Source organism: Hylobates moloch, unplaced genomic scaffold (genome assembly GCF_009828535.3).
Source record: "Hylobates moloch isolate HMO894 unplaced genomic scaffold, HMol_V3 SCAFFOLD_6, whole genome shotgun sequence".
In the NCBI taxonomy this organism is placed as follows: Eukaryota; Metazoa; Chordata; class Mammalia; order Primates; family Hylobatidae; genus Hylobates; species Hylobates moloch.
Genome location: NW_026652281.1, coordinates 117,321,393 through 117,346,973, shown reverse-complemented (window position 1 = coordinate 117,346,973; position 25,581 = coordinate 117,321,393). Strand labels below are relative to the sequence as shown.

At 40.4% G+C, this 25,581-nt stretch overlaps 1 protein-coding gene across 2 annotated transcripts in view; it reads left to right on the top strand.

Moving 5' to 3' along the window:
• Positions 1-25,581, top strand: part of PFDN1 (prefoldin subunit 1) — a 59,289-nt gene that overhangs the window by 18,509 nt on the left and 15,199 nt on the right. Inside the window, exons 3-4 of one of the 2 annotated variants that reach the window (XM_058439906.1) lie at positions 3,710-3,794; positions 6,640-6,712. In XM_058439906.1, the coding sequence (XP_058295889.1) occupies positions 3,710-3,794; positions 6,640-6,712 (158 nt within the window). The remainder of the gene's footprint in view (positions 1-3,709; positions 3,795-6,639; positions 6,713-25,581) is intronic. The other variant, XM_032158066.2, reaches the window with a different exon arrangement.

The window sequence follows — 25,581 nt, the reverse complement described above, 5'->3', positions numbered from 1 at the left end:
TGTGGATACCCTGAAACCTAAATGCTATTAGGATACGTTTTTAGACACCCTCTAAAAATTTCCCACCCAAAGTGAACTTGTCATAAGCATTTTGTTGTTTCTGAATAGCATATGTCTAGATGACCATACTTTGGAAAGTGTGTCCAAAATGCAGCAGTGCAAGTGATCTGGGATTGTGTTTTGGGCAGGTGAACAATGGTTTTGATTCATACTGAGTTATAAGACAGTGAAAGTTGTATCAAACTGCAGGATGATTTAGAAAATGGAGTCTGATATTTCTCAAATAATCAAAACTTAAAGTCTCAGAATTATGTTTTCAGATGGCGTAATTACAAATAAATGAGGAAGTGAAATAGCAGGTTACAAGTCCTTGAGAGTGGACAGTGCAGAGGCACATGGCACTGATTTCCAGGTCAAAGAAGAGGCCTTTTGCAAAGCATCAACTAGAATTCAGGTTATATAATCCTGAGTATTTTAAGCATGTTATCTGCATATTATTTGTCATGAGAGAATACTTTCCCTCTTCATGGTTTATTTTTCCTTATTGGTACATTTTGAACTCCAGAATTCTTTATTTACTATTTGGCTTTCCATAAACAATCAGGCAGACTGACTATGAGATTCTCTACATTGAGAAACTGTGTACATAATATTTGCTTATGATAAGACTCACATTATCGTGATAAATCCTTTCTCTTCACATAGTATCTGATAATCCAATTCCCTTTTAAACAATAGGAAAGATGTTTTCCAAAGACTTTTTTTCAGAAATCAGATGTTTCTTGGAGCCTTTTCCAGTCTTCATACAATATATCTTTGCCATTTTTTAAATTGAGGACTAAACCAAACTTTCCATAAGTTTTTATGTTTGAATTTTTACTGTGTAACTACTCTTCGAGGTAGACATTTGCATTTACCCAACATTCATCCTTGTTTAAAACTTGCGTGGCTGAGATGTCCTTAGGCTTATAGTAGTAAGTTGGCCAGCTTCGGTGGAATCTCTCTGGCCTTTGAAGTTGGCACAGTCCAGTATAGCTACCTCAAAGGATATGTGGTCATGGAAAAACATGTTTTTGTTGTTGAGTGTTCTCGCTTTCTAGTAATTTTATTTTCTGCTCAAGAGATTTAGTATCTGTTCAGATACTTTATTTTTAAAGGCCACATAAGTAATGACTTGACCTCTAATCTTAGCTTTGAAATTTTCCCAGACACTAATAAAGAAGATGTCTGATGACCTTTTATTTGAGAATAGTTAGTACTCATTGGCCAGCTATCAGTGCTACTTAAAAATGTATATTTTGCTCAAAAAATTATTTCCATGGCTGAAAGACTTTCTCAGTAAATCACACGTCATGACATAATTTGGTGACTCTTGGACCTTGTTTTAAAATAGTTTTTACATAGCATTACTGAGACTTAATACTGTTCGAAACAACTCTTCTTTTCAAATACAAATATGAGTTAGTTCTGAGAAAAATATTCTGTAAACCATAATCTTATCTGAAATAGCACCCATCTCTTGGATCCAGTAAGAATATTTTAGACATGAAGAGTTCTGTAGTAAAAGACCTAGAATTAATCCTTGTTTTGCATGAATGTGGGCTATCTTTCCTGTAAATATACAGTAAGGTTTTTACAAATAATCAAGTTACTACTGAAGACTAAGATCATCAGTTAAATTATCTGAGCTGGGCTGGGCGTGGTGGCTCACGCCTGTAATCCCAGCACTTTGGGAGGCCGAGACGGGCAGATCATGAGGTCAGGAGATCGAGACCATCCTGGCTAACATGGTGAAACCCTGTCTCTACTAAAAAATAGAAAAAATTAGCCAGGCGTGGTGGTGGGTGTCTGTAGTCCCAGCTACTCAGGAGGCTGAGGCAGGAGAATGGCATGAACCCGGGAGGTGGAGCTTGCAGTGAGCCAAGATCATGCCACTGCACTCCAGCCTGGGCAACAGAGCGAGACTCCGTCTCAAAAAAAAAAAAAAAAATTATCTGGGCTGGCCACATTAGGATATAAGCTTAATAATTAGTGGAGTGAAAGAAGTTCATCAGATTTTATTAATATGTGTGGTAAGGCTTAGTTATGAAGCAGAGGGGACAAGGCAGTTTCCTTCCAGGTGTTGGGGCATAGCTAATTGCCCTTTTGGTCTGTTTTCACTTGTCTTATATCTATAATAACAGACCCTCTTGATAAGAACCCACTTAGGCACAATGATGTTTTTGTGGGGTTGGCAGAGGAAACTGCATGTTGCTACCTTGATACATTTTCTCGTTTGACTTTTGTTAAGAGATGATGTTTAGTTCTTTGTTGCTGAACTCTGTTAGTGCAAAGAGAAGAAAAGTCTTGCTTAATTAATTGCAATATTAAATTGAAATCTATTTTAGCTTCCTTAGACAGTCCTGAAAGAGATTTGCATAACTGGGGTCTTCCCTTGGTTCCAGTGGAGGGGAAATATTTCAGTTCACTTACTTGAGGCTATAAAAGTTTGTTCTTCCTTTCCCTGAAGCAAGAATTGTGAACATAAAGTCATAAAACAGATTCAGTGTTAATTTTTAAAACTTCTCCATATTTCCACCCTCATCAGTGGTAAATAATGTGCCTGACTGTAAAATGGAAAAAGTTGAAAATTTCCACTTGTACATTTTGAGCTTTTCAGAGGTACTATACACTCTGGAAATAATAATAAAAGATACTAAGGCTTATACAGTGCTTTTTGTTTGAGGAACTCATATAAACACTAATGCATTGATCCTAACACAGTACTTGATTGTGACTTTAAAAGGTCATGAGTTACTGCTGTTACAAAAAAAAAAAAAAAAAAAATGGAGGGGCGCTCCACTTTACAAATATTGTTTAAAAAATATCTAGATAAAAATTAGATAACTGAAAAAACAAAACTTATAGGGTATTTGTATGTTGACTTTTCTCTTAGCCTATGATATATTTTTATTCCTTTATTTTTTTTTCTTTTACATACGAATCTACTTGAAGCTTTTCTTTTCTTTTGTTTTTTTGTTTTGTTTTGTTTTGTTTTGTTTTGTTTTGTTTTTAAGACAGGATCTTGCTCTGTTACCCAAGCTGGAGTGCAGTAGCACAATCATGGCTCACTGCAGCCTTGATATCCCAGTCTCAATTGATCCTCCCACCTCAGCCTCCCTAGTAGCTGGGACTACAGGCGTGTGCCACTGTGCCTGGCTAATGTTTTAAATTTAATTTTTGTAGAGATGGGGTCTCATCATGTTGCCTGGGCTAGTCTTGAACTCCCAGGCTCAAGCAATCCTCCTGCCTCGGCCTCTCAGAGTGCTGGGATTACAGGTGTGAGCCACTGTGCCCAACTCCCGCACCCCCCTCCTTTTTTTTTTTTTAATGAGATAGGGTTTTGCTATGTTGCCCAGACTAGACTCAGACAACTGGGCTCAAACAATCCTCCCACCTCAGCTTCCTGAGTATCTGGGACTGTAGGCCCACACCACTGTTCCCTGCCTGATTCCTATATTAAATAAGAAAGCAGAATCTACTTTTAAGCCTTTATTCCTACTCAGCCAGGAAGGTTTAAACTTGTGGTGGTTTCCTGAGCTTGACATATTATGTTAATATGCATTTGTCCTTTTAGTTTGCTCAGTTTAATATTTGTAGTATGTAGCTATTGATTTCGATGAATACAATAGTCATGTGGCTTCATTTTCAACTTTCTTGTGTTTCATAGGTTTATTCTTCAGTCCAAGGAAGCAATTCACAATCAGCTGTTAGAGAAGCAGAAAATAGCAGAAGAAAAAATTAAAGAACTAGAAGTAAGTTTTTATTGGCAGTAGGAGTTAACTTTTGGGAGAAAGTGGTAATCTTATTGTGTCATATTAAATGAAAATGTATGCCTGCCTGCCAAAGTAATGTCATATTATTTTTATTTTTTATAATTACGTTGGAGCCGTGAAGCTGTCATATTCATATTCATAGCGCATATAAGACCAAAACAAACAAAAAAAAGAATAGTCTCTTTGGAACTGTAGAGAATTTTGATGAGATGGTTTTAACCTGAATATATTTTGTTCATTGCCCTTGAATGTGTTTATTCTTTCAAAAAAAAAACCATAAACAAAATGTAATGTATATTTAAACAACACGTGTAGTGGATTGTGGTGGATGGACAGGAGAGTGGGTAATAATGATAAATTTTAGAGGATCTTGGTATAGGGTCTTTTTTACACATTGTAATTCCTTTAACCTAAATTAGGTTCTATATGAGGACAAAGTAGCAAGCTGTAACCAATTAACTATCTGAAGGATAGTGCTCCAATGAGAACAATTTTTTCTTTTTAGCTAGGGAAAAAGATGATAGGTAACAGTAAGCAAATCTTTGGAAATATTACTTTATTATTTTTATTATTATAATTTATTTATACAGTAAGACCTTTAGTGAGATATTCTCCTTGGGCTTTGGTGAAAGGCCCATCCTGTGTATAGTAAAAGACTGGACAAAAAGCTGGTTATTATTTCTTAGGGACCAAGATTTCCCAACATGTGGGTGGATACATTGACTTCATAGGTCATTTCATCTAATTTCTGTGAGTACTATTTGAGGCAGAGGATGAGAATCTAACTCAGCCCTCTGCTGAATTTGGGAGCCACAACTTGTAGCTTCCTGAGGATTTCTTAGGGGCACTGAATTGGCCTGGACTGGGAGTATGCAGTATCTTAGGTTACTTGGGCTTATTTTTAACTACTGATAGTTGAAACAAGTTTGATAATAGATTTGCAGCTTAGAAAAGTGTATTGTAAAAACAAGACAAAAAAGCAAAAAAACCAAGTAAAGAAAAAACAGCCTGTGATAACCAGGTTGTTTTGTCCTATTTTAACATTTTAATCAGCTCAGCTGTTCTAAGAGGTTCAATTTGTTATCTTGTGTTTTCACTCATAAGAAACAAAAGTATCTTTAAAAACCCAAACAAAATCATTTCATGTAGATAAAACAAAAAAATGCATTTTTGCAACTGTAGGTAAATATATTTAAAATTGTCCTAATGAATAATAAGTAGCAAGGTAATGTGTATATAATTCTCTTTATGAAAACAAGAAACAAACATTTGTGTATGAATATTGAAGATGATATGTAAGGATATATATTAAATTGTTAATACTGTTTACCCTAAAGAAATTAGATGGGACGTAGGAGTAAATGATTTTTTCTTTTTCTTTCTTTCTTTTCTTTTTTTTTTGAGACAGAGTTTCGCTCTTGTTGCCCAGGCTGAAGTGCAATGGTGTGATCTCGGCTCACTGCAACCTCTGCCTCCTGGCTTCAAGTGATTCTCTTGTCTCAGCCTCCCAAGTAGCTGGGATTACAGGCATGCGCCACCACGCCCTGCTAATTTTGTATTTTTAGTAGAGATGGGCTTTCTCCTTGTTGGTCAGGCTGGTCTCGAACTCCCGACCTCAGATGATCCGCCTACCTCAGCCTCCCAAAGTGCTGGGAATCATAGGCCACTGTGCCTGGCCTTGATTTTTTTCTCACAATCTCTGTAATAATAAATTGTAACAAGTATACATTAACTTTTTTTGTTGTTAACTTTTATGATTAAAAAATTAGCAGAGCCAGCACAGTGGCAAATGCTTGTAGTCCCAGCTATGGGAGGCTGAAGCGGGAGGATTGCCTGAGGCATTCCAGCCTGGGCAACATAACAAGACCTTGTCTCTTTAGGGAAAAAAAAAAAACCAAAAAAAAAAAAACCCAATTATCAAGGTGAAATTGCCACAGGTAATGATTTTATCAATACCGTACTGCTGAGTTCTGGTGAGTATTAAGAAATTTACTTTCTGTAAGTTTCCTTTTGTTGAGTGCCTCAAATACTGGTAGAATGTTTTATCTTTCAGGAAGTTCTTTTTTCTTTTTTAATTTTTCATTTTACATGTTATTTACATTATAAAAGCAATAGAAGTACGCCATAAATAAAATATATAACAGATGATTGAACAATGAAAATATTACTTTGTTTTTCCACCCTCAGTACATCCAAATGTCACCTCTACAGTTTCTGTATCATTCCAAACTTCTATATTTATATAAAGACATTCATACATGCATATACACAACTTTTTTTAAAATAGGAATTATGCTATATATACTGTTTTCCATCATTTGACAGTTTATCTTTCTACTTTAGTAATATAAATCCAGTTTATACACAATTTCTTTTTTTTGATTCCCATCATCCTGGGCTCCTTACCATGAGCCTTATTTCAGCATTTAATGTGTTCTCTAGTACTTCTCTAACCTGTGCTTTTAACAGTATCACCCAGTGTATACTCCCCTCTCTTCTCTGAAACAATCCTATACTTTTCCACTGCTACAACTTTATAGTTTTATTACTTCAGCACACCCCCACATGTGCACTTATGCGCATATACACTGTTAATTGTGATGTTCAAATTTTCTGTGTATCTTACTGAATTATCATCTGCTTATTCATTTAGTTACTGAGAGATGTGGTGAATCTTCCTCTATGACAGTGTTTATCAATTTCTCCTTAATCTGTCAGTTTAGTGGGCAGTGATATTTACAGAATACCAGTGTTGGGGGGGCAAGTGCTCATTATTACTGTATACGAAGTTTGGAGCTTATTTTTTTTTTTTTTTTTTTTTGAGACGGAGTCTCATTCTGTCGCCCAGGCTGGAGTCCAGTGGTGCGTCTTGGCTCATCGCAACCTCTGCCTCACAGGTTCAAGTGATTCTTCTGCCTCAGCCTCCTGAGTACCTGGGACTACAGGCCTACCACGCCCGGTTAATTTTTGTATTTTTAGTAGAGATGGGGTTTCACCATGTTGGCCAGGCTGGTCTCGAACTCCTGACCTCGTGATCTGCCCACCTTGGCCTCCCAAAGTGCTGGGATTACAGGTGTGAGCCACCATGCCCAACCGGGGCGTATGTTTTATTTTGTTTTATATTAGGAATTTCTCAGCTCTTCTGTTTATATTTATTTATTTTTTATTGTTTGAGATGGCATCTTGCTCTGTTGTCCAGGCTGGAGTGCAGTGGCATGATCTTGGCTCACTGCAGCCTCCGCCTTCTGGGTTCAAGTGATTCTCCTGCATCAGCCTCCTGAGTAGCTGGGATTACAGCCACACCATGCCTGGCTACTTTTTGTATCTTTAGTAGAAGACAGAGTTTCACCATGTTAGCCAGGCTGGTCTCGAACTCTTGACCTCCAGTGATCTGCCCACCGCAGCCTCCCAAAGTTCTGGGATTACAGGTGTGAGGCACAGCACCTGACCTCTCAGCTCTTTTAAAGATAAGCATTCTACTGACTTGTGGCTTCCACTGTTGCTGTTAAGAAGTCATCTGTTAGTCTAATTGTTGTTAATTTGTTAGTCTAATTGTTGTTAATTTGTCTTTTCTCTTTACCTGTTTTTACTTGTCTATGTCTTTCATCCTTTGTAGTTTCTTTGGGATGTGTTTAGGTGTCGATTTATTCCTTTTCTTTCTTTCTTTCTTTTTTTTTTTTTTTAATTTGAGATGGGGTCTTACTCTGTCACTCAGGTTGGCTTGCAGTTGGGTGATCTCAGCTCACTGCAGCCTCTACCTCCCAGGCTTAAGCAATCCTCCCACCTCAGCCTCCCAAGTAGCTGAGACCACAGGCACGCCACCACGTGTGGCTAATATTTTTTTCTTTTTCTTAGTTAGAATTTGTTGGGTTTCCTGAATCTGAGGATTAGTGTTTTTTTTTTTTTTTAATAAATTCTGGAAAATTTGTATTTCTGAAGATTACTTCTTTCTTAATTTGTTTATTAATGGTATTTCCTTTTGGAATTTTTTCGCACCTTTAAACTGACTGCCACCACCATCTGCAGTAGGATATTAACTGATTTTACCATATCCAGCCTTCTCTCGTTGAGTTCTTTTTATAACGTATTTAAGTTAGAATGACCTTTCTAAAATGTTAAATCTGATCGTATTACTCTCCCATGTAAAACCAATAGTTGTTCTTAGGGTTAAGTTCAAACTATTTTTTTTTTTTTTTGAGACGGAGTTTTGATCTTGTTGCCCAGGCTGGAGTGCAATGGCATGATCTTGGGTCACTGCAACCTCTGCCTCCTGGATACAAGCGATTCTCCTGCCTCAGCCTCCTGAGTAGCTGGGACTACAGGCATGTGCTACTATGCCCAGCTAATTTTTTTGTATTTTTAGTAGTGATGGGGTTTCAACATTTTGGCCAGCCTGGTCTCAAACTCCTGTCCTCGGGTGATCCGCCTGCCTTGGCCTCCCAAAGTGCTAGGATTATAGGCGTGAGTGAGCCACCGTGCCCGACCAGTTCAAACTTTTTAACATACCTTGAAGGCCTTTAAAGATATGATTTCTGTTTATTTCTCTCATCCCTCTCATTTCCTCTGCCTTGTCTTATACTGTATGCTTTAGCCATGCAAAAATACTCTCAGTCTTTTTGTTTTTTTTTTTTTGAGATGGTGTCTCACTCCGTCGCCCAGGTTGGAGTGCAGTGGCGCTATCTTGGCTCAGAGCAACCTCTGCCTCCTGGGTTGGAACAATTCTCCTGCCTCAGCAGGAGATCCCTCCTGGGATTACAGGTGTGTGCCACCACGCCCAGCTAATTTTTGTATTTTTAGTAGAGACAGGGTTTTGCATGTTGGCCAGACTGGTGTTGAACTCCTGACCTCAGATGGTCCACCCACCTATGCCTCCCAGAGTGCTGGGATTACAGGCATGAGCCGCCACACTTTGCCAATACTCTCAGTCTTTGGAGCTTGCTCTTTTTTCATTCTACTAGATCTTTGAAAAGTAGTTATCTGCACTTGGGAACTTCCTCCTTCTGCCTTTATCAACTCCATCTACTAATCCTTCAGATCTTAGTATAGAGTTACTTCTCCTGAGAACCATTTTCTGATTCCTCAATCTTAAGTTAGCTGCCTCTTTCTTGTGTTCTCTGATTACTCTGTTAGTTTCTTAGCACATTGTAGGGATTTGGAAATATAAACTGTCACCAGTTGAGTAAATCATAAATATGGTTTCCTATAACTTTGGAAGCTTGATACAGATTTAGAGCTCTAAATGATTTTCCCCAAGTCCTTGGTGTTCTTCCTCTTTTCAAATCTGCAGTCTCTTCTTCTAGACCTAGTGTTTCTTGCCAGTCTAATCTACTTCATTTTAATCCTCTATAATTATCATCATTATCATCATCATCATCAGTTTCTCTCCTGAGATACCCTGTATTAAGTTGGGGAGGCACAATTTATACCCAACTCTGTAGACAAAGGCCAGGCTATTTCTATTTACCATGTTTTCATCTCTGAAAGAGTAAGGTTCATATTGGTTGGGGTCAGAGTTCCAGTTTTTGATAAAAGCTGTTAACTTGTTTTACTGATTTGGTCCACTGAGTATGCTTCCCCACCCTTTACCCACAGTTTGTGTAGATGGCAGGAGGGACACACCTTTTCCATGACATAGGTGCTGGTCTGATTCAGGTTCTCTAATCTGATAGCCCATTTTCATTAGTATTTGCTAGGTTCCCTTTTACCCAGCTTTGTTCTTTCTATTTCTTTATACTTGCCCTCTCCTGATTTCTTTTTTCTGGTCTTATTTATGAGTGCAAAGCTTACCTAGAATTTGTTTAGCTTTTTATAGCTTTGTCATGCTGTGCCGTATGTCATCAGCCAGCCAACTGGCCTCATCTACTGGCCCTTGTCTCTTATAGGCAGGGGTGGGGGTACTACTTGCCCTCGTGTTAATCTTGATAGGGAGTCATATTCCTTATTAGCAGAGTAAACACAAACACTGTCTTTTTTTTTTTTTTTTTTTTGAGACAGAGTCTCGCTCTGTCTCCCAGGCTGGAGTGCAGTGGCGCAATCTCGGCTCACTGCAGGCTCCGCCTCCCAGGTTCACACCATTTTCCTGCCTCAGCCTCCCGAGTAGCTGGGACTACAGGCTCATGCTGCCATGCCCGGCTAATTTTTTGTATTTTTAGTAGAGACAGGGTTTCACCATGTTAGCCAGGATGGTCTCGATCTTCTGACCTCGTGATCCGCTCGCCTCGGCCTTCCAAAGTGCTGGGATCACAGGCGTGAGCCACCGCGCCTGGCACAAGCACTGTCTTAATGGTGGGAAGATAGTCTTACTGTCTTTTTTTCTCTTAGAACTTCTTTGTGTTCAAAGAATTGTATGAATTGTACAAAGAATAAAGAAAAAAAAGAACTTCCTTTTACATTTTTTTTTTTTTTTTTGAGACGAAGTCTTTCTTTGTTACCCAGGCTGGGGTGCAGTGTCATGATCTCGGCTCACTGCAATCTCCGTGTCCCAGGTTTAAGTGATTCCCCTGCCTTAGCCTCCCAAGTAGCTGGGATTACAGGTGCCTGGGCTAATTTTTGTATTTTTAGTAGAGACTCTGTTTCACCATGTTGGCCAGGCTGGTCTTGAACTCCTGGGTGATCCACCTGCCTCAGCCTCCTAACGTGCTAGGATTACAAGCGTGAGCCACTGCGCCCTGCCTCTTTTTACATTTTAATACCCCTATATTAGACTGTTCTTCAGGCCATCATCACTTTAATGGGATTAATTGGGAATCATTTTCATAACAGGCTCACAATATATGTAGATTTAATCTTTCATTATAAAGGTGATCAAATTCTGGAAGAGAATACATCCTAACCGTGATTAGTAGACCAGTGATGCTGATCCTATTCACAAGAAAATACAAGATGGTGGCTTTAGTATGATAGAGTAACCATGTTATTTTTGTCATTTTTTGAGGAAATTTTCTATTTTTAAAAAATACTGATAATAACTTTCTAAAGAAGGTACTGAGTGCATAATACCTAATACAGTATTTGTATTAGGTATTTGAAAAGTACCCAAGCATAATTTTAGAAAATAGCATGACTACAGCTGTGATTTGGAATTATGACATGAGTCTCATTTGTCTTTGTAAAATAATTTTCTTTTTGTAATGTATAACATTGGTACAAAGAGAAAGCAGAAGTCTTTTTTGACAAAATTCAGTTTTAAAGTTGAGTTAAAACTATTGATAGATTGAGGAGATCTATATCTTCTAAAGAGTGGGAAATTCATCCTCCAGTTTTGCTAACTTTTTTGGAAGTAAGCAGGAAATAATTAGTGGGCCTTTTTCGCAGTTAGGAAAATTTAAGTCAGCATTCATATGATCTAGAGATCAGCTCCTGACCTTCTGAATCTCAACTATTGGGAATCCTTGAGGTAAATGTAAACTTTCAGTGATACATTTGAACACATTTTTGCCACCATTGCCTTAATGTTTTTTTTTTGTTCCAGGTGGAGGCCAGTTAACTGCTTCAACCTAAAGTCAGCCTTCAACCTAAAGTCTGTTATATTTTAGGCACATGCATATACAGGTTAACCAGCTTCCTTCCCCTCTGTCTCCAACATGGTTACCACCCCTTCCACCACCCTGGTTAGCTCAGCAACAACAGAATAAGAATAAGGAAACCCAGGACATTCTGGCGTGCTTAGCGCCACTTCTGATGCAGAATGTTGCAATCCCAGGGTTGTTGAAATAACTCCCCAGCCCATATCATATGTAAAAAAAAAAAAACTGTTAAAGTTTTGACGTTTAAAGTCCCAACTCTTCCACAAAAATGACAGTTTTGGTCAGACAGTGGTTCCTGAAATAAATAGGAAGAATGGCGGTGAGAGAACAGGATAGGAGGTGCCTGTGACACTCTGCAGTTGGCTTAGGTTTGATACTCTGATGAGAACATGCTTTGGAGGGATTCCCATGATTGAGGAAATTTTACTCTGCCTGTTGAGGATCATTTTTTCCATCGCATGGATGGTGACTGGTAGGCACTTGGATGGATGTCCAGTTTTGCCCTAAGTACTGCATTTTTGAGCTGGTACTGTTGGTGTATATAATAGGAGCCCCCATTTGGAGGTGTTGTCGAGTGGACTCTATGATAGGCACTGATTCTTACCTCTGTTTTTCTCTTTCTTTTTTTTTTTTTGAGATGGAGTCTCGCTCTGTTGCCCAGGCTGGAGTGCAGTGGCACGATCTCAGCTCACTGCAACCTCCGCCTCCCGGGTTCAAGCGATTCTTCTGCCTCAACCTCCTGAGTAGCTGGGACTACAGGTGCATGCCACCATGCCCGGCTAATTTTTGTATCATTAGTAGAGATGAGGTTTCACCATATTGGCCAGACTGGGTCTTACCTCTGTTTTTCAATGAAGAAAGGAGGGCAGGGGGGGTTAGCAGAGCCAATGATAGAATATTTTTAAAACATTAAACAAGAAATATGCCTAGAAGTTCATCTGCTTGCATAGCTCTAAGTTTATAATCCATTAAAAATTTAGTCATTAATTTTTTATTGAAATGTAACATTTAAAAAATGTGTTAAATAGCATATATAGCTTAATCATTATAAAGCAAACACGTCAGTTATCCAGGCCAGTAAATCAAATGTTGTCAGGAAACCAGAACCCTCCTTGTTGTTTATCACTGCCTAATCATGTGCCATCCCTGCCTGCCTCTCCCATCAAGTAACTACTACCCTAACTTTTGTGATAATTATTTCCTTTTTCAAAAATACAGTTTTACAGCTGGGCATGGTGGCTCATGCCTGTAATCCCAGCACTTTGGGAGGCTGAGGCGGGTGGATCATGAGGTCAGGAGTTCAAGACCAGCCTGGCCAAGATGGTGAAACCCCGTCTCTACTAAAACTACAAAAATTAGCCGGGTGTGGTGGTGGACGCCTGTAATCCCAGCTACTCAGGAGGGTGAGGCGGAGAATTGCTTGACCCTGGGAGGTGGAGGTTGCAGTGAGCCGAGATCATGCCACTGCACTCCAGCCTGGGTGACAGAGTGAGACTCTGTCTCAAAAAAAAAAAAAAATGGTTTTACTACCTATGGATGTATCTCTAAAATAATATAATTTAGGCTGGGCGTGGTGGCTCACGCCTGTAATCCCAGCACTTTGGGAGGCTGAGGCAGGCAGATCACCTGAGGTCAGGAGTTCGAGGCCAGCCTGGCCAATATGGTGAAATCCTGTCTCTACTAAAAATACAAAAATTAGCTGGGCCTGGTGGCGCGCACCTGTAGCCCCAGCTACTCGGGAGGCTGGGGCAGGAGAATCGTTTGAACCCTGGCGGCAGAGGTTGCAGTGAGCCAAGATCGCACTATTGCACTCCGGCCTGGGTGTCACAGCGAGACTCCATCTCAAAAGACAACAACAACAACAACAAAAAACAAAAAATATATATATTTTATGTATATAAATATATATATCTTATGTATATAAAATATATATTATGTATATATGTATTTTATGTATATGTGTGTGTGTGTATATATGTAATTTAGTTTAGCTTGTTTCTGAACTTTACGTGAACAAAATCACTATTATTTTTGCCTCACTTCTTTCTCTTCACATTGTTTGTGAAGTACATCCGTGTTATCTCTTGAGATTGTGAATTGTTCATTTCATTGCTGCATAGTATCCCGTCGTATAGAAGTACCACAATTTATCTATCTAGACAGTCCATTTTTATTCTTAACAAGTGAAGGTATTCTCATAGAGTATTTTTACAGCTTATCTTAGCATCTTGCTAAGATAATTTTCAGAAACCACCCTCCACCCACACTCCAGGAGAGCTTGCATCCTAGAAAGAAGTGTAAAACGTTTACACTCCTAATGATTAAAATTAGCTTGATGATTTCCTACCTTCCATAGTAGCTAGATAGCTAGACAGTTATGGATGTCTTTTCAAAATTTTTATCTTAGAAATCAATGCAAGATGTAAAATTAATCTCTTTCCTATGTTGTTTTGACTTAGAGAGTCTTGGGTGAAGTGATTTCTCTCATTGTGCATATATTGGGATTTCAAACATGAGTACTTATCTCTTTATAGAGCTCATTTGCATTCTTAACGTTTATAAAAATGGATGTTTGTTTTAAAATAGTTTTCGGTTATTTAGGACTTCAGTCTAAGAGAGCCTGCTGGTTGGAAACCCCAGAGTTTATCATGAACTATATATAGTCTCTATGTCCTGATGTCTTAGGGCTTAATGTAGCTGCAGAATCCTCCTTTGTGGCTTTCAGAGAAGAGCTGGTATAGGTCTTAAAAAGCCCACCATGTATGCTCTTTTTCTGTTAGAGCATTTTTTCTTATTAATATTGTCAATGCCTTGTTCAGTGTATATGTTATGATCCAAGTGCTAAAATTTGCCCAAATATAAAGCATCTGTGATGCATTTTATTTCCTTCATAGAAGTATTGTAGATCCTATGAGAACTCAGATGTAAGCAGTTCAAATAGATTGGTTCTTTTTTTTTTGAGACAGAGTCTCACTCTGTCACCCAGGCTGCAGTGCAGTGGCGCAGTCTTGGCTCACTGCAAGCTCTGCCTCCCAGGTTCACGCCATTCTCCTACCTCAGCCTCCCAAGTAGCTGGGACTATAGGCGCCCGCCACCACGCCCGGCTAATTTTTTTGTATTTTTAGTAGAGGCAGGGTTTCACCATGTTAGCCAGGATGGTCTTGATCTCCTGACCCCGTGATCCGCCTGCCTCGGCCTCCCAAAGTACTAGGATTACAGGCATGAGCCATTGTGCCTGGCCCATAGATTGGTTCTTTTAACTGGATAGCCTTTCTTATTTATCTTGAAATATATATTACAGATATTTAACACACACATCCATACACCCTTGATTTGATCTGTTTCCTGATGGCCCATCTTCATTTTATGATTAAGATAAGAGACTTAAGATAATTGGATTTGCATTCCAATTAGCCCAGAGTTCAACTTTTTGCATCTTGTTTCAGTTATTCTTTTCTTCTTGGATACATTGGGCGCCTTGTTGCTCTCCTTGGAATACTTATCTGTCCCCACACCCAACTATCCCTTTGAATGCTTTAGGGAGTTGTTGACCTCAGCCTTCATTGTTACATGCTTTATATGGTCTGTACTCTTCTCTGTCTAACCATATGTCCTTAGTCTCCTCCCTCCCATGCCTGGATTCCTCAAATCATTTTCAGGCTGCCTAGAGAATGATTTGTTTTAATGAGTTAGACTTTGGATTTTCTTTCATGTCATTACATACTTCCTTGCCAAGTTAATCAGGGCACTTTCTCTTATCCTAGATTCTTACTCTGATCAGTCTCTGTTCTCACATCACAGGTGTCCTCCAACCTGAGGTAATAGATACTGGCCATAAAAAGCAAGTTCAATACTTCATGTGGGGAATGCCACACCTTTATTAATAAGCATGCTACACGTCAGCTCAGAAAGGGATCCAAAGAAAGGTTGACATTTCAGCCATAAATAGAAATTTCCAAGTCTACTGGATTTACAACAGAGTGTTCATTACCCTAAATTCCTAATTTTAAAAGCCTTATGTTAATTTAGGAGTTCTTCATTCTAACTCTTGCTGTACTCTAAGCCTCAGTTTCCTCATGTAAAATGAGAATATTGGATTAGAAGATCTCTAGGGTCACTCCGGTCACTTCTATTAAGTTTATTGTTATAACCTTGGTCTTTTTCTGAGTTGCCATTTTAGGAGCAAAAATGCCCCCTTAAAATGAAAAGATGGAAGAAAGCAAAACAGAACAGAAACAATTTCCTTTGTCCAGATCATTGTCTTAATTTAAAAAGTTAAAGGTGGGTCACGGTGGCTTACGCCTATAATCCCAGCATTTTGGGAGGCCGAGGCGGGCGGATCATCTGAGGTCGGGAGTTCGAGACCAGCCTGACCAACATGGAGACACCCCATCTCTACTAAAAATACAAAATGGCCGGGCGCGGTGGCTCACGCTTGTAATCCCAGCACTTTGGGAGGCCGAGGCGGGCGGATCACGAGGTCAGGAGATCGAGACCACGGTGAAACCCCGTCTCTACTAAAAATACAAAAAATTAGCCGGGCGTGGTGGCGGGCGCCTGTAGTCCCAGCTACTTGGAGAGGCTGAGGCAGGAGAATGGCGTGAACCCGGGAGGCGGAGCTTGCAGTGAGCCGAGATTGCGCCACTGCACTCCAGCCTGGGCGACAGAGCGAGACTCCGTCTCAAAAAAAAAAAAAAAAAAAAATACAAAATTAGCCGCGCGTGGTGGCACATGCCTGTAATCCCAGCTACTCAGGAGGCTGAGGCAGGAGAATCGTTTGAACCTGGGAGGCAGAGGTTGCAGTGAGCTGAGATCGTGCCATTGCACTCCAGCCTGGGCAATAAGAGTGAAGCTCCATCTCAAAAAAAAAAAAAAAAGTTATAAGGCTGGGTGCCGTGGCTCATACCTATAATCCCAGCACTTTGGAAGTCTGAGGCAGGCAGATCTTTTGAGCCCCGGAGTTTGAGACCAGCCTGGGCAACAAAGTGAGACCTTATTTCTACAAATAATTAAAAAAATATCTGGGCATGGTGGTGCATGCCTGTGGTCCCAGCTACTGCAGAGGCTGAGGTGGGAGGATTGCTTGAGCCCAGGTGATCGAGGCTGCAGTGAGCCTTGATAGCACCGCTGTACTCCATCCTGGGTGACAGAGCGAGACCCTGATCTCAAAAAATATATAAAAAATAAAAAGTTAATTGGAATCCTATTTTGAAGCTAAAATGAAGCTAGTTGTCTACCTATATCTAAAATGTAATTCAAGGTGATGGCATCTCCTTTGATATCTTTGCAGTCATTTAAATCAGAGATGTCCGTGTAATGGCTTAAAGGTAAACTACATTAGGCATACCTTGTTTTAGAAATATATTTTCAGATAGAGCTGAATAGTTTAACTCCACATATGTAATTGACATACCCAGGAAGACATCACTTTATTCATTTATAGTGCTTTATCTTGTCTTATACAATATATGAAACTTAGAATAGTAGCATGCATGTTCCTGTGTTAGATTCCTTGAGTATTTATGAACTTTTTTTTTTTTTTTTTTTTTTTTTTTGTGGAGTTGGAGTCTTACTCTGTCACCTAGGCTGGAGTGCAGTGGCGCAATCTTGGCTCACTGCAGCCTCTGCCTCCCAGATTCAAAAGATTTCCTGCCTCAGCCTCCTGAGTAGCTGGGATTACAGGGTGCACCACCATAACCGGCTAATTTTTGTATTTTAGTAGAGATGGGGTTTCACCACGTTGGCCAGGCTGATCTTGAACTCCTGGCCTCAAGCGGTCCACCTTGGCCTCCCAAAGTGCTGGGATTACAGGTGTGAGCCACTGTGCCCATCCTATTTATGAACTTTTTAATGAATTGTATCTTATTTATTTTTATAACTTTTTTTTGTGAATTTTAGTTTATCTGCTGATGCAAACAGTTAACACCATTTTCATAGGGCTTTTACCATTTTTATCTTACCATTTTATTCATTTTTCAAATGATTTTTGCTACATTATTTCATTTATAAATAGAATGACTAGGGACAATGCTGTGTTGCTAATTATGTCGAATTTGAAGTTTCTCCCAGCTCACTTTGTCTTGCTTTCAGTCTCTTACCTGCCGCCAGCATAATCGAAATATTTGAATTCCATCACTATTCACGAAGCTATTCTTTTGGTTACATAGTCATCTTGTGAAGAAGTTTTTCCAGAATGGACACAGATGCATTGTATTCCTAACCTTTGTGTAAAACAATTTAGTTCGTTTGATTCTGCTTTTGTTTTTAAGAAAACACATGTAGGGGTGGAACAATACTCCCAGGTCAGGAAACGTTATCGGTTTCCACTGATGTTTTATACGTAGTCTGTTTTTATATGAAACTCTAAAGGCTCAAACTCTGTGACGCTATAAAGACATGGAAAATGATTCTTTCTTAGGGTTGGAGGAAGTGATGACTAGTGTTTTTTTTTGCTGGTAGTATTTGATAATCCCCCCTCCCTTTAGCTATTCTAGGCCTGTTTAGTTGTCGGGCGTTGTCGGACTGAATTGCTAAAAATAACAAATAAGGGGGAGGTGGTTCTAAGGCCAGCCCTGGCTACTGTCTGTAATCTGTTTAATTTAGTTCCTGGGGAGAAAGGGCAAAAAGAACATGGTGCCATTCTCATTGAATGGATTTTTTGTTTAAAGTGCTCATGAGAACATTGTTTGAGCTCTCCCTTTTCTCAAACCCCACAGGGCTCATGCACCCACATTCACTTAGTGTGGAGCCAGAGCCTGGGGGCTCAAAGAGCATGCTCGGATTCAGCGGTTGTGCTAGAGATTAACCAGGCAATTGTGGTCTTCTGCTGATCTTTTAATGTGGCTTTTGACAATGGAAATGTGCATTTAGCTTTTAAGAGAGGGAGAGTGAGTGTGGTGGTTAGAAGTGGGGGAGTTAGTGTGTGAATAAGAATCTTTCTATTTACTAGTCTCCCCTAACTCAGTGTCCAGAGAGTCAGGTGGTTTGATAAAATATAACCGCATGTGTGATTCCAGCGCACCTGCATGTAACTTTAACCCGCACTGCAGCATGTGTGATTGCAGTACACCTGCATTTAACTGTAACCCACACCGCAGCATGTGTGATTCTAGTAACCTGCATGTAATTGTAACCCGTACCACAGCATATGTGATTCCAGTGTACCTGCATGTAACTAACTCGCACCGCAGCATGTGTGATTCCAGTACACCTGCATGTAACTGTAACCCACACTGCAGCATGTGTGATTCCATTACACCTGCATGTAACTGTAACCCACACCGCAGCATAAAGCTCTGATTTGACTCTTGACCTCTCTGTGCCTTAACTTCTTCATAATAATAGAAGCAGCTCTCTATAGAGACAGCAGTTCTAGTACTTGCTTGTAAAGCTGTTGATGATCACTGAAGGAATGATTTAAATGCCTTTCCTATCCCCTGCTATGTACAGTTTTCTAGTGGCGGAATGTGTGAAAACTAGTAGCAGATTTTTAGGTGTGTATGTGTGTGTGTGTGTGTGTGTGTGTTCCACATTCTGTGTTGACTCACCTGAGGGCTTGTTGATTTTTGTATTCTGAAGTTTATTGATTTTCATATTCTGAAATCTCATCCAAAACCCTTTCCTTTGCAGTTCTTATTTTGGGGAAGGGGGTGGGTGTCTAAACTTGATTACTTTAATACCAAAGGTAAAAAAGGATTGTTTTTATTAGAGATCCTGGGGGTTTGTTGGGGGAGGTGCCATGCAAATGTCTTGGGAAAGCATACATCAGTGAAGATCGACATATTTACTCATAGCTTTGGGATCTGAGCAGTTAGACATTGCAGGCTTTGAAATGCCTGCTTTTAGATATTTCTCAAGTCACAAACCAGTGTTACTCCCTAGTTTAATGATAGGCTGCTGCATTATCCAGGTGAGAGATGATGGTAGGTTGGACCAGGATGGTGACAGTGGAGGTGATCAGACTCTGGATGTATTTTAAGGTAGAACCAAGGTGACTGGGTATAGGAGTGAAAGAAGAGAGTTGGAAAAACTGAAGTTTTGGGCCTGTGATTAAGGCCCAAATCCTCCCCATCTTCTTCCTCTTCCTTCCTCATATGTCACTCATTCTCCACGAGAGATCTGGAATGGGTTCATGGGAGAGGGGGCAGGCATTTCACCTGGGCTTTGAAGGTCAGCTAGAAGTTTGCTAGGTCGGGCTAGGGCAGAGGAGAGGGCATTTCAAATCAAGGAATAGTGGGGACAGAAGTCTGGAAGTGGAGTGGTGGTTGCAGTGGAGTAACCCTCCATTGGGAAATGAGTGAGTGGGAAGTGAGGCTGGAAAGATCTAAGGGAAAGGAATTAAAGTGAATGAAATTAGCATTGCTTCTACTCACTTTTTCTAAGTACTGCTTGTTCTGTGCAAGTAGCTGTCCTAAGTCCCAGTGCTATTCAGTGTGGTTTCCACTCAGCATTCCGTATGTCCTGGGCTCCACAGAGGGATCGTCCTGCTGCAGACATTCCACAGGTTTATAGGAACAAATGTGCTACTGCTTATTCATAGATCAGTGTTTCCTAGTCAGTTTTCAAGTTTTGAAACTAAATTTTTTTTTTCCCCCAAAACTAATTTTAAAAGCAAACTGAAAGTTTGGTTTGAGCCTTTACCTTTGAGATTACTATTAGACACCCAAGTAGAGATGTTGAATAGACAGTTGGATATATGAATCTGGAACTCTGGACTAGCGAAATAAAATGGAGACTTGTCTACAAATTGCCAGTTTATAGATGGCATTTCAAGTCATAGAACTAGCTTGGGTCAACTAAGGGAAAAGTATAGCTGGAGAAGGGACAGGGTTCGTGGACTGAGCCCTGGGTCACTGCAGCAGGACCACAGAGGTGTGGACAGCGTCCATTTTGAGTCCAAATAACCGAGTGAATACCTACATGGGCAACCCTCTGCTGATACGGGGCCAGGCTGAAGGGTTGCTCTCAACTCCCTTAGTGATAAGGGAACTGCTTTTTCATGGGCTGTCCAAGCAGAGGCTGGCAGCAGAAGTGGTCAGTTCTGTTAGACCTGAGTCGCAAGTGCTCTGTATGTGGACAACACTGCAGGGAGGGGATGCCTGAACACAGTCCTTTTAAAGTATAGCAGGTAAAAAGTCTGCCATGGATCTGTGGAATCTTGAGTAAAATTTGAGGGAGGTGGGTACTAACATGGGCAGAAGCAAAGATGCCTGCGAGTTTTGAATTAGTTTTGAAGGTTAAAAAGTCCCTAAGAAGATTTTATGTTAACACCTTTACTGTTCCCTGTATATACTCACATATTATGTACACACACATTGCTACCCTCTTTAAAATGAATTTTAAATTTTATTTTATTTTTTGGAGATGAGCTTTTGCTTCGTCACCCAGGCTGGAGTGCAGTGGCGTGATCATAGCCCAGTGCAGCCTGGAACTCCTGGGCTCAGGTGTTCCTCCTTACTTCAGTCTCCTCAGTAGCTGAGACTATAGGCGCAGGCTACCATGCTCAGATAATTAATTTTTTTTTTTTTTTTGGTAAAGACAGGGTCTCCCTATGTTGCCCAGGCTGGTCTCAAACTTGGCCTTGAGCAGTCCTCCCACTTCAGCCTCCCAAAGTGTTGGGATTACAGGCATGACCCACCATGCCTAGTCCCCTCTGTGAGATTCAAATCTCAAAAAGCTTCAACCCTTAGAATATTTTTTAAGTTCATCTTTAAGATTGTTAGCAAGTAAAAGATCCTGCTTGTCTTTGCTCTGATATGCATAGCATAATGCCTTGGCATAGTAATTAAGAATATGAACTCTGGAATTAGATGAATATGAATTTGAACCCTGACTGCCACTTAATATCATCTTGGATAAATGACATACTTAGTGTTTGGTATGGTTTGGATGTTTGTGTCCTCCAAATCTCCTGTTGAAATGTGATCAATCCCCAGTGTTGGAGGTGGGGTCTGGTGGGAGGTGATTGGATCATGAGGGCAGATCCCTCATGAATGGCATAGCACAATCCCTTTGGTGATGAGTGAGTTCTCAGTTCAGTTCACTCAAAATCTGGTTGTTTAAATGTCTGGAACCTCCCACTCACTCTCTTTTGCCTTGCTTTCACCATGTGACGTGCTGGCTCCCCATCACCTTCTACCATGATTTTTTTTTTTTTTCTTTGAGACAGAGTCTCACTCTGACCCGGAGGCTGGAGTGCAGTGGCGCAATCTCGGCTCACTGCAAGCTCCGCCTCCCGGGTTCACGCCATTCTCCTGCCTCAGCCTCCTGAGTAGCTGGGACTACAGGCGCCCGCCACCACACCCGGCTAATTTTTTGTATTTTTAGTAGAGATGGGTTTTCACTGTGTTAGTCAGGATGGTCTCGATCTCCTGACCTCGTGATCTGCCCACCTTAGCCTCCCAAAGTGCTGGGATTACAGGCATGAGCCACCATGCCCGGCTCCTTCTACCATAATTGTAAGCCTCCTGAGGCCCTCACCAGACACTGAGCAGATGTTGGGGCTATGCCTGTACAGCCTGTGGAACCGTGAGCCAATTAAACTTCTTTTCTTTATAAATTACCCAGTATTAGGTATTCCTTTATAGTAATGCAAAAATGGACTAATACAGTGTTTTTAAGCCTAAATACACTCGTCAGTAAAATGGCAAAAGCAAGTGTTAGGATGGAGGGAGACAATAAGTAACTTTTATTTCCGGCCCAAGAGTGGAACCAATTGAAAGACAAATGGATATAAAAATTCCATCTTTTTATATATTTTACCTTTAATATTAATAAAGATTAGGTTGAAGCTTGTGGCTTGGGTATGCAGCAGTCATGGGTTTTTAATATTGATCCAGATTTAGGCATACAGATAGATGAACTTACCCTACAAATCTCTATAAATGTGGGACAACCACAGGTCTTTCTCTGCAGAGGCAGGCAGAGCCTGTCTGTTAAACTTATAAGAACCTTCTGCAAGCAAGCAGCTTCTGGCAGAGCAGAAGGGGCTGAGCCCCTTTGTTTCTTCTTCCAAACAAGCCCATCAGAAAAGCCACTAGTCTTCCCTGGACTAGATGGTGGAGGCCAGGACTATAACTAATTAAAGCTGGAGGTGAGGATAAACATTTATCCCTTATGAAAAGTACCTGCCTTGTAACATAATACAGATCACTTAGTACTGTGCCTGACACAGTAAATACTTAATGCGGGATTTTATTATTTGCCTCTGGTGGATGCTTATCAGCTGTTTATTGATTGAGCATATTGCCACCAAGTACTTATAAGATAAAAGGTGTTTTTTTTTAATTTGGAAAATAATGTATGAAAGCTAATTAACAAACACCTGTGCATTTATCATTCAGAATTAACAAATGGTAGCATTTTGTAATATTTACCTTTTTGGTTTTTTTTTTTTTTTTGAGATGGAGTCTCGCTCTGTCGCCCAGGCTGGAGTGCAGTGGTGCAATCTCGGCTCACTGCAAGCTCCGCCTCCTGGGTTCACGCCATTCTCCTGCCTCAGCCTCTCCGAGTAGCTGGGACTACAGGCGCCTGCCACTACGCCCGGCTAATTTTTTGTATTTTTTAGTAGAGACGGGGTTTCACCGTGGTCTCGATCTCCTGACCTCGTGATCCGCCCGCCTCGGCCTCCCAAAGTGCTGGGATTACAAGCGTGAGCCACCGCACCCGGCCTTTGTTTTTTTTTTTTTACACAAATGATGCTAATGAAATTGAGGTCGTCTGTGTTTCCTCCCACACCTTCCCCAGTCTCATTTCCATTCACCAGAAGCAACAGCTATCAAGGATTTGGTCCGTATCTTTTCATTCCACGTTTGATATACATCCTGTATTCAATAGGTAACACCGTGTTGTTTATATCTTTCAACAACTTGTTTTTTTCATTCCATATGAAGCACAAACATTGCCATTGGTAGGGCTGGTCAGTGGACTCAACTGTTGAGTGCCAGCAGGTCAGTTCGATCTGCTGCTCTTATTTTCTAATAGCCATGGATTCTGTGTGAAGCCATCTCATGAACTTGGTGGCTTCTGCCCATGATTTAGAAATGGAGATCACATGTTCTTCATGGAGCCAGAACCAGAATCAGTCAGGGAAAGAGAGGGACATCAGAGTGGTAACCTGGGATTCCAGGTTCTGGACTCCAAACCCTTTACCATTCACTTTTACTCTGAAAGAAATGGGGATTCCTTATGCTGTAGTTGGATACTCTGAGTAGGTAGGCCTTCTAAAATTTGTGGTCCTTTTCTTATAAAATGATAACCCCCTGAATACCAGCTCTGAGTAAAGAGATAAGTGGTTTTAAGTGGCCTGGCATCTGGAAATTGAAGAAAGGGCAAAAGGAAAACCACCCTTTGAGTCATGTTTGCAAAGAGAAGTATGCCAAGGGCTCTTTTATTACTCCAGTGTCATTAAAAATGTAATTGGTGTTATGTCAGCTATTAGATCAGAGCTATTAGCATATTAAATTCTCTCTGTTTACCCCAGTTCTATGGTAACTTAGTGGGTGTGGAGTTGGGGACAAGTGGCAGCTGGGCGGCTGTGACGTTTGTTCTGTAGAGTGATTTCATCATGGTCTGAGCCCTGCATCACCCTGGTTGGAGAAGTGTCACTGGGTGTTGTGGACCTGACCTCTCAATACCCCTCAGAACACCCAGAGCTATGAGCAAAGATCCTGGGTTGCTTGTCTTACCTAGAAGTTTAACTTTGAGTTGGAGGACAGCATTTTCTTGGGTGATATTGACAGGTGTAACTATGAATTTCCTTTTCTCTTTCTTAGTGAAAAGACAGCCAAGGTTTTTGGAAAGCTTTATAAATAGCCCTTTGATATTGGAGTATATTTGTGGTCCTCCAGTTCTGCCCTCTGCTGACCCATACAAATCAGCCGAGGAGGTGCCTATGAGTCATGCAGCTGTGCCTGCCGTGGCTTTGAGCTCTTGCTTGTTTTCACTGTCTCCAGGTCCTTTTATGGGTTTCCGGTTGCCGTATCTCTATTTTTTTAGTTGTATAAATATGTTACTCGATTGGAAAGTAGTGATGTGATCACATAGAAGTTTACTCTTGTTTGTCCATTGGCTCTACTACAGTACCTTATTAACTCATTAAATGCTTAGTGCTTTTGCTTATAGCATTAAAGTTAATTTTTAACAATTAATATGGCAGTTTATTTTACCCCAACCAGTTTGTATGTGTAAATTTTTGGGTGGAGTACAGACTGATGTGCTGGTGAAAATCATTACTTGCCATGCCTGTTTTCAGACACAGATTTAATGTCCTGTCTTTTTTTAAAATATCCTTTCTTTTTTTTTTTTTTTTTTTTTTTTGAGATGGAGTCTTACTGTGTCATCCAGGCTGGAGTGCAGTGGTGTGATCGTGGTTCATTGCAACCTCCATCTCCTGGGTTCAAGTGATTCACCTGCCTTAGCCTCCTGAGTAGCTGGGATTACAGTCATGCACCATCAGGTCCAGCTAATTTTTGTATTTTTAGTGGAGACAGGGTTTCACCATGTTGGCCAGGCTGGTCTCCAGCTCCTGACCTCAAGTGATCTGCCTGCCTCAGCCTCCCAAAGTGCTGGAATTACAGGCATGAGCCACTGTGCCTGGCCAGTGTCCTGTCTTCTCCCCTTGTGGTGCAGCATTTTGAGAATAAAAGGAGATATATATATATTTTTAAAGTGAGGTAAAATTCACATAACATAAAATTCACAATGTTGTATAATCATCACCACTGTCTAATTCTAGAACATTTTTATTGCCCCCAAAAGAAACTTACCTATTAAGCAGTGAGACTGCCCATTCCCTCAGTACCTGGCAACCATGAATCTGTTTTCTATCTGTCTCTGCAGATTTGCCTGTTTTGGATGTTTATAAATAGATCATCTAGTATGTGGCTTTCTGTGTCTGGCTTCTTTCACTTAGCTTAATGTCTCAAGGTTCATTCATGTTATAGCATGTATCAGTACTTCTCTCCTTTTTATGTCTGAATAATATTCCGTTGTATGGATATACCACATTTTGTTTATCCATTTATCAGTTGATGGACATTTAGGTTGTTTCCACTTTTTGGCTGTTGTAAATAATGTTGTTATGAACATTTAAAAGTTTTTGTTTGTATGTCAGAGTGGAATACCTGGCTCATATGGTAATTTTATGTTTTAACTGAAGTACCTGCCAAACTTTTCTGTAGCAGCTGCCCCATTTTAAATCACCAGCAATATATGAGGGTTCCAGTTTCTCCACATTTTGT